This window comes from Myiozetetes cayanensis, unplaced genomic scaffold (genome assembly GCF_022539395.1).
Source record: "Myiozetetes cayanensis isolate MyiCay16 unplaced genomic scaffold, myiCay2020 scf32, whole genome shotgun sequence".
Lineage (NCBI taxonomy): Eukaryota > Metazoa > Chordata > Aves > Passeriformes > Tyrannidae > Myiozetetes > Myiozetetes cayanensis.
In genome coordinates, this window is record NW_026087544.1 from 5,259,605 (window position 1) to 5,272,787 (window position 13,183).

Genomic DNA, 13,183 nt, shown 5'->3' on the forward strand with positions numbered 1-13,183 from the left:
AGAAGGAAGAATAACTTAAACCAAGATCTCCTGGAGGGGTTCCGGCCTCCACCTAACCCAGAGTCACCACACAAAGCACCTGACTTTTCAAGAAGCAGCTTCTGAATAAGCACAAGTGGCCAGCACCCGAAAACAAGTAAACAGCAAGTGCCAAGGTACTTGCAGAGTACTGTAAATGACATGAACTCGGGAGTTATTTCATGAGCAACTCACTTCTCCTTGGAACAGGCCAAAGGGAAAGAGGGTAGATCATCAAAGGGCAGACAGAGGATAAACAATCTTTGCTGTCATCCTTTCTGAACCAGTCCTTGAAGACAAACAAGCACTACTATTATTACATTTGGAGATGCTTTCCCAACAAGAAGCAGCAGACTTCTTCCCCTTAAGACTCAATTTTCATATAAGTTTACTCTTCCACTGGCTCTGTCACTCAGGAGGCAGAGGGAGCAGTTCATGCCCATTTCCCACCTCTTGCAAACCCTAGAGAAGTTCACCAGCCACCAACAGTTCACTTCACCAACTGGAAGCAGCTTTCTTGATGATTCCTAAACATTCACTCACATTTAACTAATATCTCCCTTTCCATTCTGCATTAGACACAAAACTATTGCCAAAAATGATTCATTGAATACAGCCTAAGTTAATAACTGAAAATAGGGGACTGATGTTCATCCGGCAGCATTCTGCAGGCACTGAGGGAGATAAAAGTACAGCTGAAGTCACCACCCAGGTGATTTTCACACCAGACACGGGCTGTGGTGCAGGTCTGTGCTGTACCACAGAGGACGATGACACAGGCTGGAGGCTCAGGAACACCACTTGTAATTTCAAAGGTTATTTTCAAAATACAGCTTTGTGGCTATAAATAGCAAAGGCAGCTTCTCACCCAGCAAGCACACAATGGGTCTTAGTCACAGTGGCCCAGATACCAGAGAAAGTGTAATTTTACCTTTGTGAACAACACACAACATTTGGGGCCACCCTGCGTTTCAAACAAACTAACCCAATTTGTAAGACTGGTCTTAGGTTTTGAGGAAGCAGCTGCCGACTCTGACAAATTAAGGCAATTGACTTTGTTAACCCTTCCATTACCTAAAAAGACCTGTTAGCCCGTCCAGAGCAACTCTCACTTTGTATTAAGTTCTTTAATCAAAGAAAAAAATTTTACTTGATTTTTCTTTCAACAAAGCCAGCTCTTTTTAACATGTAGGATTTCCCTCCTTACTGTGTGGCCCTTTGGTTTTACATGTATTAAACAAGAGCAGAGGGTCACCACCATCTGCCCTGTAATGTAACATTTTGATTCTAACACTGAGAGAAGTTACTTAAATATCCTCACATCATTTCTCAACCACAGCTCTGGGGACCCCCAATCTAACTGGTCTCGGCTGACACTTTACCATAGGCAGTATTATTCTCCAAGTAATATGAAAACAAACATATTTTGGCCAGGAACTCATAACAACCTCCCTGACCACGCTAATAAACATTTTCATCCGATACAGATTTACAGACTCGGGATACACACGCACAACAAAACCTCTAACAAAACAGTGTTTGTTCCATTTGGGTGTGCAAGAACATCTCGTCACTGCTCAGCAAAAATGTTAATACATCCATGGGACATTGAAACAAAGTTTTTATTCCAGTCACAGTGAAGTCACCCTCCCTTCCTGTCAAGTTAGTGAAGAAACCCTTCACGTAAGCAGCTGGCTGGTACCGCCAGCATCTGCTCCACTGCTCACTCACCCAAACGCTCTTCCAAGTATCAAGCCCTTGGTGTTACTGCTCAGTGTCACCCGATACTGGGCTCCTAAGACACATAATAACACAATTCTGCACCCTTTACATAGGCAGAATTCAATGTGCAGCCTGCCTGTCAATACAGGGCTCACCATGGGCTCAGCAGCGTGACCCTGCTGAGCTCATCGCCCGCTGCTGGACGAGTCCAACGCTCCTCACCAGACACCTCTGGCCAAGGGTCACGTTGCCTCCATCAGCAAGAGGCCCAGGCAGTTCTGAGGAGATCAAAACCAATCCTGGTTGGAAAGCCCTCACAAAGTCATCCCAACTCTACCATCCACCTTAAATTCAGCCTTCTTGGTTGTCCAAACCCTTTTCAGTAGCTGGTTCTTACCAATATCTCTAGGACTACTCATTTATCTGCTAATAAATGTACACAGGCCAGACTGGAGAGTATTTGTGCAGTGTAACTTACTTGCTTCTGCTATATCAAAACCCACAACCAACCAAAAAGAAAGCTGAGCCATCACGAAGTTCACTGCTTTGCCAGCTGAAGTCTTATTCAACCTGATGGTCTGTGAGCTCTCATGCTCTTTGCTTCATAACTTATTTTTGGAAGCCCAGAATAAAATGTATCAATCTTCCCTCCCCTTGTTCCCTCACAGGAGCCAGCGAGCTCCTGAACCAGCTGACACGTCCCAAATGCTTCAGTAACACCAGCCCAGCGAAGAAGAAATCCTGATCAGCTCAGCGACTGTCCTGCTATTTGTGCTAATAACGTGTTATTCTTTACAAACACATTATTTCCAGATGTTATTCCTGATGGTGCCTCTTTTCCCGCTCCTGTTGCTACACTGCATGCTTAATCTACAAGATCTTGAGCTAAGAAAATTTTCTTCCCGAGGCTGGCCCGGATCCAAACCAGATTCGTTTCACTGACCAGATGCACCAATGTGGGACACTGATTTCACATGCCCTGCTAAATTCTCCATCCGTCTTAGATAGCAACAGGTTTCCCAATATTCTGGGGGGGCAATTTCACATGCTCCCTCGCATTCCTGCTCATTTACACAAGGACGGCAAAGGCTATGGATGAAACACAGCACACGTTTCTAAACAGCCAAGCCTTTACCGCTCCACAGCCAATTCCTGGGACCACCTTGTACCATCTTCAGCGCGTGTGGCTGAATATTAATTACTAGAATCTGTGTCGCTTATCGGGGATGAGGGCACTCTGCTCCCTGCCAAAGGAGCAGTTGGGGGAGTTTCAAGGCAACTCCGATAAAACACAACACAGGCGCTGACCAGACACACTCCTGACCTTGCAAAATCCGCGCTCCCTCGGGAAAATTTTTCCCAACATCGCTCCTATTTCAGCAGACCCCGAATTCACAAAGGCAGAAGTTTTTTCCAAAAATTAACAAACCGGCCAGCTGGCCAGGCCGGGCAGCCCTGACAGCCCCTCTCGGCCTTTATTCTGCTAATTAAGCTCCTTAATAACCCCGCAAAAGCCCGGCACATCACGCTGCCCGACCAGGACAGGCCACCCGGGGCCGTGCCGTGACAGCGGCTGAGCGGGGCTCGGCTCGCAGCGCCCCGTCCCCCTTTGTTTACCGACAGCCCCGGCCCCGCGGAGCCCCCCCCGGCCCCGGTACCTGGTGCAGGGCTGTCAGCCCGTCCACGTTGGTCGTGTTGATGCGGGCGCCGCGGCCCAGCAGCCGCTTCACCTCCTCGGTGTCGCCGCTGGAGCAGGCGGCCAGGAACACGGCGCCCTCCTCGAAGCGGACGCGGGACCCCCCCGCGCCGCGGTGCCGGCCGCGGCCGCCCCCCGCCGCCACCGGCTCCTGCTCGGTGAGGGAGCCCTTCCAGCGCCGCAGCTGCTCGGCCCGCCGCAGCCGCGCCGACTCGGCTCGCTTGCCGCCCAGGTGCTCCGGCTCGGACATCGCCGCCGCTCTGACGGGACGGGACGCGCGGGGGCCGCGCCGCGCTCAGCCCGGAGCGGGGCGCAGCGCCCCCGCCGCCATCTTCGCTACGCCCCCCCCCCTCCCGCCCCGCCCGCGCCCCGCAGCACCCCGGGACATGTAGTTCAATGGGGGGGCGGTGCCGCACCTGCCCCCCCCCACCCCGGGGGCGGCCGCGGCTTCCCGGCGGCCCCCGCGCCGGCACGCACCTGGGCGCGACCGGGACTACAACTCCCGGCGGCCCCCGCGCCCGCGGGGCTGGGCGCCATCGCTGCGGGCCCCGCCCACCGGCCAGGGACGGAATTCCACAATCCGGGAATCACTGAGGGTGAGAAAAAAAGATCTCCCGGGACCTGTGAGCGTAACCTGTCAATGCCTGACAGAGGTTTTCACGGAGAAATTCCTCCTGATGTCCGATCTGGACCTCCCCTGGCGCGGCTTAACACTGGGTCGTCTTGACCTGTCCCTTGATCCCTGGGGGCAGAGCCGGACTCTCCCCTGGCTCCCCCCTCCTGTCAGGGATTGCAGAGCCAGAAGGTCCCCCCTGAGCCTCCTTTTCTCCAGGCTGAGCCCCCCCAGCTCCCTCAGCCGCTCCTGGTGCTCCAGACCCTTCCCCAGCTCTGTTCCCTTCCCTTCACTCAGGGTGTGGAGCTCTCAGAGCAGCGGGTCCGGCGGCTGCAGCTCCAGTCAGACACCGGTGGGTTCATGGAGGAGCTGCCAGAACCTGTAAATTTGAAACTAAGGACTAAGCAATAATCGTCAGGAGGGCTGTGAGAGCTCTGGGACCCTGGCACAAGAAACATTAAAAAAAAAACCACACACACACACACACACAAACCGCAAAAACAACAACAACAAAATAAACAAAAACACAAAACCCAAAAACAAACAAACAAACAAAACCCCAAACAAACCCCTCCAAAAAACCACCACCAAAATCACGGTGATGTGAAAGTTCCCTGAAAACAAATTCATCCTCCTTGGAAAACCTCAGAAGGCAAGAAGCTTTCTCAGAACTTTATGCAACTCTTCCACCACATTAGTACAAGATGTGTGCGGGGTTGCAGGCGTTAGAGAAGAAATATTATGAGAACCTTCGCTTCTTTGGGCATTTAAAGGTGTATTTAAAGAAGCCCTGGGAAAAAATAGTGGTGGACAAATGCATGTGATACAAAAAATTTAATATTTCAATTCCTGGTTTCCCCAGGTTCACCCGAGCCCGGCCAGTGGGGTTGGAGCAGAGCCCCCCAAGGGAACACGGGTGTCCCTCCGGCACAGCCCCCCGGGCTGCTCCCTTGCAGCTCCACCTGCTGCAGAGGGGAAGCTTTGGGATGAGATGTTTGCCTTGGCTTCGTTGCGCCTTCCCCGAGCCCCCTCTCGTGGCTGCGCGTCCGTCCCGTGGCGCTGAGCGCCCTGCGGGGCTGGCTCTGCTGGGCTGGTGCCGAGCATCGCTCTGGGCTTCGTCTGAGCTGAGGGGCTGCTCCTCTTAAAACAACTCCAGGAGTTTTCAGCAGAGTTTCAGGATAACCCCCCAGGGACTTTTTGGCTTTGGTGGAATTGTAACGAAGCCTGGAGAGATCCCCCTTTGTTGCCCGTGGCATTCCATCCCTGACGGCCACAGGGACTCCCAGGAAAAGAGAACGAACACACCCAGTCAACTTTCACAGAACCTTTTATTAAAATAACATTCTTCAATAAACGTATTACAGAGGAAAATTTAAAATCCTAACTTCAACAACTTAACATTATTAATATTTAAACATACTTACAAACAGTCTAAAACCAGAACAATGAGAACTTGAAGATAAAGCTAACTTATCTTCTTATCTTTTACATAACAAACTCTACTGAAGTAACAAAATCTACAGAAGCCTATCTTCTACCAAACAGTAACTACAATTAAAACTAACTCCAAAAACTTAACACTCAACACTTGAAGAACTAGAAACCCTAAATGACAATTCGTCTTCCAGACTTTGTGTTTTCTTCAACAGCAGTGACGTGCTCTTTTCCTTTTAACTATCTCCTCCTCCTCGTGGTCAGTACAATCCATCTGTAGACGTCTCTGCCAATTAGAAAAAGGAAATCCTCACCTTGAGAAAAATACCCACCAATGTGCAATTTTAGTACACACCCCCCCAGCCAGCCTGTCAGGACACCCCAGTAGGCAGCAGAAGGTGCCTGGGAGATCCTTTGGCATTCCAAGACCCTTGGTCTGGAGATGGTTTGAGAGTGGTTTTGAACCTCAAGCTGCAAAAGGTACTGGAGCTTCCTTGCTCCTCTGGCTGTGGCCTCACAGTTGTTTCAAAATCCCTTTGGAAGCTCCCAGCTGGACAGGCACAAACTCCAACATGCCCCCTGAGATCCCTTTGGCTACTCAGCCTTAGGGGTGGGCAATCAAATTCCTGCCACGCTTTGCTGGAGCTGCTCAGGAGCTCACGGGCTGGAGACTCCAACAGTGCACGGCTGTGTCAGGCACCACAGAGCTGTCATTACTGCCTTGGTCTGCTTTAAAACACTCAGTAACCCCCCCAGCTGGGGGACACTGACACAGTTCCCCCAAATCCCAATCCCATCTGTACCTCACACACACACAGCAGCACCTGGGCAGGGACAAAGCCGAGGGGTGGCACCAGTTAAATGACACAGAAGATGCGAGATCAGACTGTGCCACCAGATCACCAACAGACTCTGGCCCCACCCAGTCCTTCCTTAACCCTTCCCCCAAAGCAGCCAGGGTTTTCCTAGGCAGCTCTTGGGGTGAGTTTCTCTCTCCCTCAGCCCCCTGCCTGTCACACCCAGTACAGCTCTGCTGTCCCACCCAGGACAGCTCCTCACACCAGTTCTCCCACCTTGGGGGCCGCCACCGCCGGCCTCAGGGTCGCCTTCTTTGAAGGGGAGCCACGGTGTGGGACACTGTAAGAGAGACAGGACAGGTGATTCCAGCTTTGCTGCTGTTTCAGACTCAGCCAGGATCAGAAATGCCTTGCTTAGCTTTAGAGGGAATTGGGCACACTTGAGAAGGCAATCCAACTCCATCCCCAGTTCTGCCCTCACTGGGAGGCTCACCAGCACCCCATCTGACACTGAGGCAGAGTGAATCCCAACTCAGGGGACAGAGCAAGATTCTGCTCTTCAGAAGCTGAGAGTTTTCTGAAGGGAACAATTAATCCACTGACCAGCATCAGCTCTACTACAGGAGGCCACGAGGAAAGGCAGATGGGACTTTCCTCTAATCCAAGAAGTTTTCATCAAGAATGAAACCCAACCCCAGTGCCCAGTGCTCCTGCTGCCCTCTGGGAAATTAAAAATCAAGGAGCAGCCTTGCAGAATGGCAGTCCCTGGCAGGCTCAGGACACACAAACTGAGGCCTACCTGCTCACTTTCTGCTCTTGTTGCTGCTCTTCTTTCTCATTGTTTGTCTTCAGTCCAAAAGTCTGAACGTAGTTGATAGATCCAAGTGCCTGACAGAAGTTGTCCACTAGGTATCCACTAAGGGACATGCCATCTTCCTGCAGAAAAACAAACCAGGGTTTCAGTCTCAGATGATCCCAGGCAGAAGTTCAGAAACCTTTGAGTTTAATTTGGAAAGGAACTGATTCCTTGGCCAGTAAGTAAAGAACAGTTGTGAAGCAACTGGATTTATCCTTAATAGAAAAGCTGAAATCTAGAAATAATTAGGAAGCTTTGCATGGAAATGGACAAGAAACTCAGCAGTGTCCTAGCGCTACTTGTGACACTGCCATTCAACCAGGATGGTGCAATCTGGGAGAGCTGCATTTTACCTTTTGCCCTGAGAGGGCCCAGACATGTCAGAGCTGAAGCTGCTGCTGAACTCACCAGTTTGATGAATTCCAACAGCTCAATCACAGTCGGGATGAGCAGCTGATACACAGCTCCATTTTCCAACACAGCAAGTAAAAACGGCTCAAGGAGGTTTCCCTGGGTGATGTAATGGTTATAGAACTCATCTCTCAGGCAAATTACCTTATTCATAAACTGAAAAGCATCTGTATGAAGAGAGAAATTCAAGCATTTAATAGCCACATGCCCGGGCTCCAGTCCAGAAATTCATTCCCGTGAATTCTGAGTTCAGGTGTCCACTGACACTGGAACACCCTGCACACAGGTCATACAAAGCCCTGAAGAAGGAAATCACCACAGTTCTATACTCACTCAAGGCCAGAAATGTGTGTTTGGAATTCATCAAGACCAGGACTCTTCTTAGCAAATCCCTGCTGATAACGTAATGCCTCATGTGCTCCTTGTGCCATTCCAAACAATATGTGAGCAGCTTCAAAATTAGGGAAAGCAGTTTTGCCGTTTGATGGTCATCTACAAGGAAAATTAATGCCTTCAACTAAGCAAACAAACCAAATAATGTATTGTCATGCACACCAAACTCAGTTCCTGTTACAGTTCCTGACATGTTCTTAGTGGACTTTTGCTTCAGGAAGCGGAACGCTGGGTCAGAACAAAACACAACTGGTTTTGCCCTTACAGCAAATATTCTTTAAAATTATACAAGTCAAACTGCTACACCATTAAGGCCACACATCAAGGAGGTGCATCTTTTCCAAAGAACAGCATCAGGCTCTGTCAACACTCAGAGCTGCAAGACAGGGCTGAAAACTGCTGCCCACAAGAACTCCAGTCCCTGGGGGAGCAGCAGGGATGGATGCCTGGGGAAAAGCACTTTCCCCAAGTGTGTTTCCAGCTACCCTCACGAGCTGATTGCTGGGATCAGCACTGTCAGTCACTGATAAACATTAAAAGCCTAAAAGGGGGGGAAAAAAAAATTCTCATTACCTATTTCACATGTGCCTTCTGCTGCATTGGCCGAAAGTGGAGCAGTCAGAACAGGAAGACAGCAGGTGTAGAAGTAGTTGAGAAATTGAAATACTTGTGCAGCCTAAAACAGAGAATCATTTCCTTAAACACTGGCCTTCCCATACACCTTTTAAATAAGAAAGGGCAGTAACAGCAGAAACAGCCTACAAAGAATTCTCTTGGCTCCTTCAACTCTGCCTGGATCTCTCTCTGGCTGGACCTGCAGCATTGTCTGCACTCAACAAAGATCAGCCAACCTCACTGTCACGGGTGCAAATATATCCTGGGAACCCACCAGTGACTCCAAGTGCTTGACAAAGTGCCCTTAAACCATTCTCAAGTGCAGGAATTATGTCATGACAACCTGCAAACCTTTTCACAGCTATTCCTGCACATTCCAATGGATTAAAACGTGGATTGGGTTTCTCAGGGACTCTCCTGGACTCTGTTCTTTCTAGATTTCTCCCCCAGCCAACAGGAGCTCTGCCCAGACAGGGCTGTGTCACTGAAACCCAGCGCTGCTTGGCTTAACAAATCCCATCCCAGTGCCCCACACACAGAGCTTTCCTGAGCAAAGGGAGTGGGAACTTCAGCTTGTTTCACAGCATCTTTAAATTCAGTACCAGACCACACACAGCACCCAAGAAATCACCCAGAAACGAAAACTCCTTTTACCCTCTGCCCACAAAATCAGCAGTAGAGAATCTCAGGGTTTCAGGTTTGCTGAGACAGTGATGTGTCTTCAGCCCTTCTCATTTTCTTACCTTAGCTGTGGGCAGCAGGTTCCCTGGATCGAGCAGAGTGCACAGCAGATCCGTCAACTGCTCAGCTTCCCCAAACTCGGGACCGTGGCGGCGGATCAGCTGCTCAGTGAGCACGCTGATGAGGTTGGTATCCTGCAAAAAAAAAACCCAAACAAAGAAGACACAGAATAATTAGATAGCCGAGTGGAATTAGTTCCCTGGTTTTCATCGTGGTTTTTGTTTGTTTGTTTGTTTGTTTTAATAAAAATTACAATAAAATAGAAAGATGGAGATTTTGTTTGGCTGGTTTGCTTCCTGCTTGCCCTAAGGCTGGTTTATTCAACAAACTCCAACCCACTTTTACTTACAAGGTGATTCTGCTGGGCCTCTTTCATTACAAATTCTTGGACCATGAATGGACAATAGCCTGCTAGGTCAGACAAGATGTCTGCGGCAGCACCTCTAACTTGCAGATCATCCATTCCCTAACAAAAAAGAGATTAATTTGCCAGGGCAAATCAAGTTTGGGATTTATTATCAGGTAAAGCTACAAAGAAAAGGGAGTTAAAAGGTTTGGGAGTGTTTCATGACAAAGTTTCTATGAGAAACAAATATATATGTAACCATATTACAGAAAAACAGCAGTAAACCAACAGCATCTTTCCCCCACTCAGCATTTTCCCATTGCTGATTAAGACATATTAATCTGCTAACAACAGGATCTTTTGGGTAGGAACCAGCTGACAGTTCGAGATTACCTAAAAATCCTTCTTTGGCCCTGCTCCAACAACAACTGCAATGGCAACACGAAAAATCTCCAGAGCACCCAAGTCAGGGCCTTCAGAGAGCTGTGGGCAGCTTTTGGGTTCTGAACATTCCAACCAGCTTCCACCCTCAGCAGAGCAAAGCTGTCCCAGCAAGCTGACACAGAAGTGCTCAGCAGACCCCAAACCTGCTTCAGTGGCTGAGGGATTTTCTAGTTTGATTAAAATCCACTTGAAGTTTTCACTTACGATTAGAATTGCAAGAGTTGAAAGAATTCCCAACTTGATCGATCTTTGTAAAAATTTCTGTCTCTTCTTTTGGAACATGAGGGAAAAGGTACAGACTTCCTTGAGAAAGTTAACCTGATGCATAAGAAAAAATAATTTCAGGTGTATTTGAGTCAGAAAAGTCTCTGAAAGGAGGAAATGGTTCCAATTTGTAGCAGAGTTTGAGTCCTAGCTGGGATGTACCTTCCTACAAAGTAGTATTGTTTTAGTTCTGTCTCGTCCAGCATTTACCAACATCAATAAAGGAAAGTAAACCAAAGTAAAACACAGAAAAAGAATAAATGAAGGTGCTGGGCTTGAGCTTGGAAAGAAATACAGTCACCTTGTAGCTGTTTTATCACCCCAGCTTAGGAAGGATTGATTCTCCTGCCAGGTCTGAAGGGATAAAAGGCCTTCCTCTCTGAAAGTGAGCACTAAACAAGGAATTTAGGCAGCTAAATGTGTTCAAGGATAAATACAATCTGTAATACATATATAAAAGAACAATCCTCAGTCACTGGACTTTAAAGATCTCTCTGAATCAGTAAAGCACAGTGACCAAAGCAGTGCTGATATGACTGGAAGTCAGTGATCTGGGAAGCTGAAGGGCACTGGGAAGAAAGGAGAGCTTGGAATCGATGTCAGCTCAGTGCTAGTCCTTTCTGCACAGTAAAATCATTATTTACCACAAATAAATCAGAGCTTATGTTGCCAGAAAGATTTTTGTAGTGGGTACTTAAATGAAGACTGAGCTCCCCTGGATGTGGTTCCAGGGCTCCAGAAATACTTCAGTGACCTCAAAGAACTCATGGAACGATTTCACTTTTTCTACTTCATCTCTCTAATTTTCAAGCATTCGAGGAACCACTGAGAGCACGGACTTACCAATTCCAGTCGTTCGTCCTCAGCTGTATCTTCATTTGTTAACTGGGCAAAAAGGTCAGACAAAAATTCCTCGTCTTTCTGCGTGACACACAAAAGGAACACAACTCACACAGTGCCTCTGGAGAAGGCTAAACTTCCTTCTTTATGGGATCCCACACTGCCCAAAGTCCAGCTCTCCACACCTCCATTCATTTCATCCCCAAAAAGGCAAATGCCAGAGTACACACCCGGCAGGATCATTTTCCAGGTCACTGTTTCAGCATTCCCTCCATGCAGCAGAAGCAGGTCCAGGAGACCAGACCCACAGGATAAGCTGAGATAAAACTGCAACTACAAAGAACCAGCCAAGACACAACTCCTCCCGTGCTGCACCTGCTGTTCACACTCCACTGGGAACATCCCACAGGATCCCTTTCCCTCTTTGGGATCTGCAGCCCTGCAAAGCATCTTTTCAAACCACCTGGACCAGGGTGACCAAATTCACGGTTTGCTGCAGCTACATCCCTGTTAACCTTCCTCACAATCAACTTACAGACACTCTGCTTTGCACCTCTGGACAATTACTGGCTTTTTTTTTTTTTTTTATTCCTTCCCATGGAAGGCAGATGTGGCAATCTCTCTGAGCAGGCTCTTTGGAATCGCAGGTTCAGAATTTGTTACACACACACACATCACAAATTTCCCTGATCTGGAATACCAGAAGTTGCTCTTTCCCTACACACCTGTACAAACCAGCTCAAAAGGAGGATTAGGAATCAAAGAGAAGAACTTTAAACTCTTTACAATCCATTAAAAAATATTTAGATATTCACCTGAAATCTTCTGTTTCTAAAGCACAGAGTCAAAGATATGAGGAAGAAGGGGAAACATTCTGAACACTGTGCAAGTGAAAGCACGTGGGATTAACTGTGATCCATTGGAAACTACAGCTCCAGGGCCCAACCCCTTTAGACCAGATCAAACCCACTTACCTCCAACACTCGCAAGATCTCCTCTTTCTTGCGGCGGATGAAGGAATTGAGGACAAAAGGATAATTCTCTCCCAAATCAGGCGGATTTGGCAAGAAGTTAGCCTGAATATACTGTGCCTGGTACATCTGGTGGAATTTTTTCTGGATCTTGGGGTCTTTGATGGGAACGATCTTCTTAAGCTTGGCTCTTTGACGGGAGAGCTGCTTGTGGTGTTTGGGCTGAGCCAGCGAAGGATCGTACTCCAGGCATCCGATGACATCCATAATATACTTCTCAGAGAACATCACTTCAAACAGGCTTGTTTTACCAAGGCGCAGAATCCCTTTCATAATTCCATTCAACTGGTGTAAGGCCTTGGTGGTCTTGGACTTCTTGCAGGCTTGGAAAAGCTGCAATAGTTTTGGAATATAGCCCTTCCTCTTCATGACCAGCCCCAGTTTTTCTCTGCGGCTGCGTGAGGAGAGGGCAGAGGTGATCAGATCGGCGACGTCTGCGAGCCTGTTGGTCTCACAGGGAGGAAGGTCGATCTTTGAAGGCATTTCTTGCCGATGTTCCTCTTCCGACACAGAAAGACACGGGGGTGACTTCCACGGGACGTCGAAATCCGAACGCGGAGCAAGAGGGAAGGCAGAGAGAAGCTCGCGCTGCGCTTGCCTCCTGTTTGCTCTGCCCCTGAAGCTTCCACAGTGTTCCGTTGTCTCCAGCCTCCTTGTGATGTCACCTGCACCGGGATGCTCTGCACCTTCATCTCCAGCCCTCAGGGTTCCTAAGGTTCTACGTTCCGGAATGACCGACCAACGTCTGAAACTTGAGGAGAGAACTTCTAGAGCTAAGAGGAGATGTTCCAGCAGCCTTCCAGTACAGGAAGGCTGGACAGAGACTTTTGCCCACGTCATGCAGTGACAGGACAAGGGGCAGTGGCCTCAAGCTGAGGGAGGGCAGGTTTAAATCATGTATTAGGAAGAAATTCTTTACTCTAAGGGTGGTGAGGCCCTGGCACAAGTTGCCCAGAGAGACT

The 13,183-nt window shown here is 48.6% G+C and overlaps 2 protein-coding genes across 6 annotated transcripts in view; both read right to left on the reverse strand.

Moving 5' to 3' along the window:
* PPP1R12B (protein phosphatase 1 regulatory subunit 12B) overlaps positions 1-3,758 on the reverse strand; it is a 117,288-nt gene extending 113,530 nt beyond the window's left edge. For 3 of the 5 annotated variants that reach the window (XM_050327105.1, XM_050327104.1, XM_050327103.1), the window contains exon 1: positions 3,399-3,757. In XM_050327105.1, the coding sequence (XP_050183062.1) occupies positions 3,399-3,686 (288 nt within the window). In that variant the 5' untranslated portion in view covers positions 3,687-3,757. Of the gene's footprint in view, positions 1-3,398 lie in introns of all 5 variants that reach the window. The other 2 variants (XM_050327102.1, XM_050327106.1) reach the window with 2 other exon arrangements.
* Positions 3,759-5,624: 1,866 nt separating this feature from the next.
* Positions 5,625-12,722, reverse strand: LOC126646086 (serine/threonine-protein phosphatase 4 regulatory subunit 3B-like). Its single transcript, XM_050327139.1, has 11 exons — positions 12,165-12,722; positions 11,194-11,271; positions 10,291-10,404; positions 9,646-9,762; positions 9,299-9,430; positions 8,514-8,616; positions 7,881-8,039; positions 7,545-7,714; positions 7,080-7,216; positions 6,557-6,620; positions 5,625-5,769 (listed from the first exon to the last, which is right to left on the reverse strand). The coding sequence occupies exons 1-11, from the start codon at positions 12,702-12,704 to the stop codon at positions 5,692-5,694; spliced, it is 1,692 nt and encodes a 563-aa protein (XP_050183096.1). The 5' UTR covers positions 12,705-12,722; the 3' UTR covers positions 5,625-5,691.
* Positions 12,723-13,183: the final 461 nt, after the last annotated feature.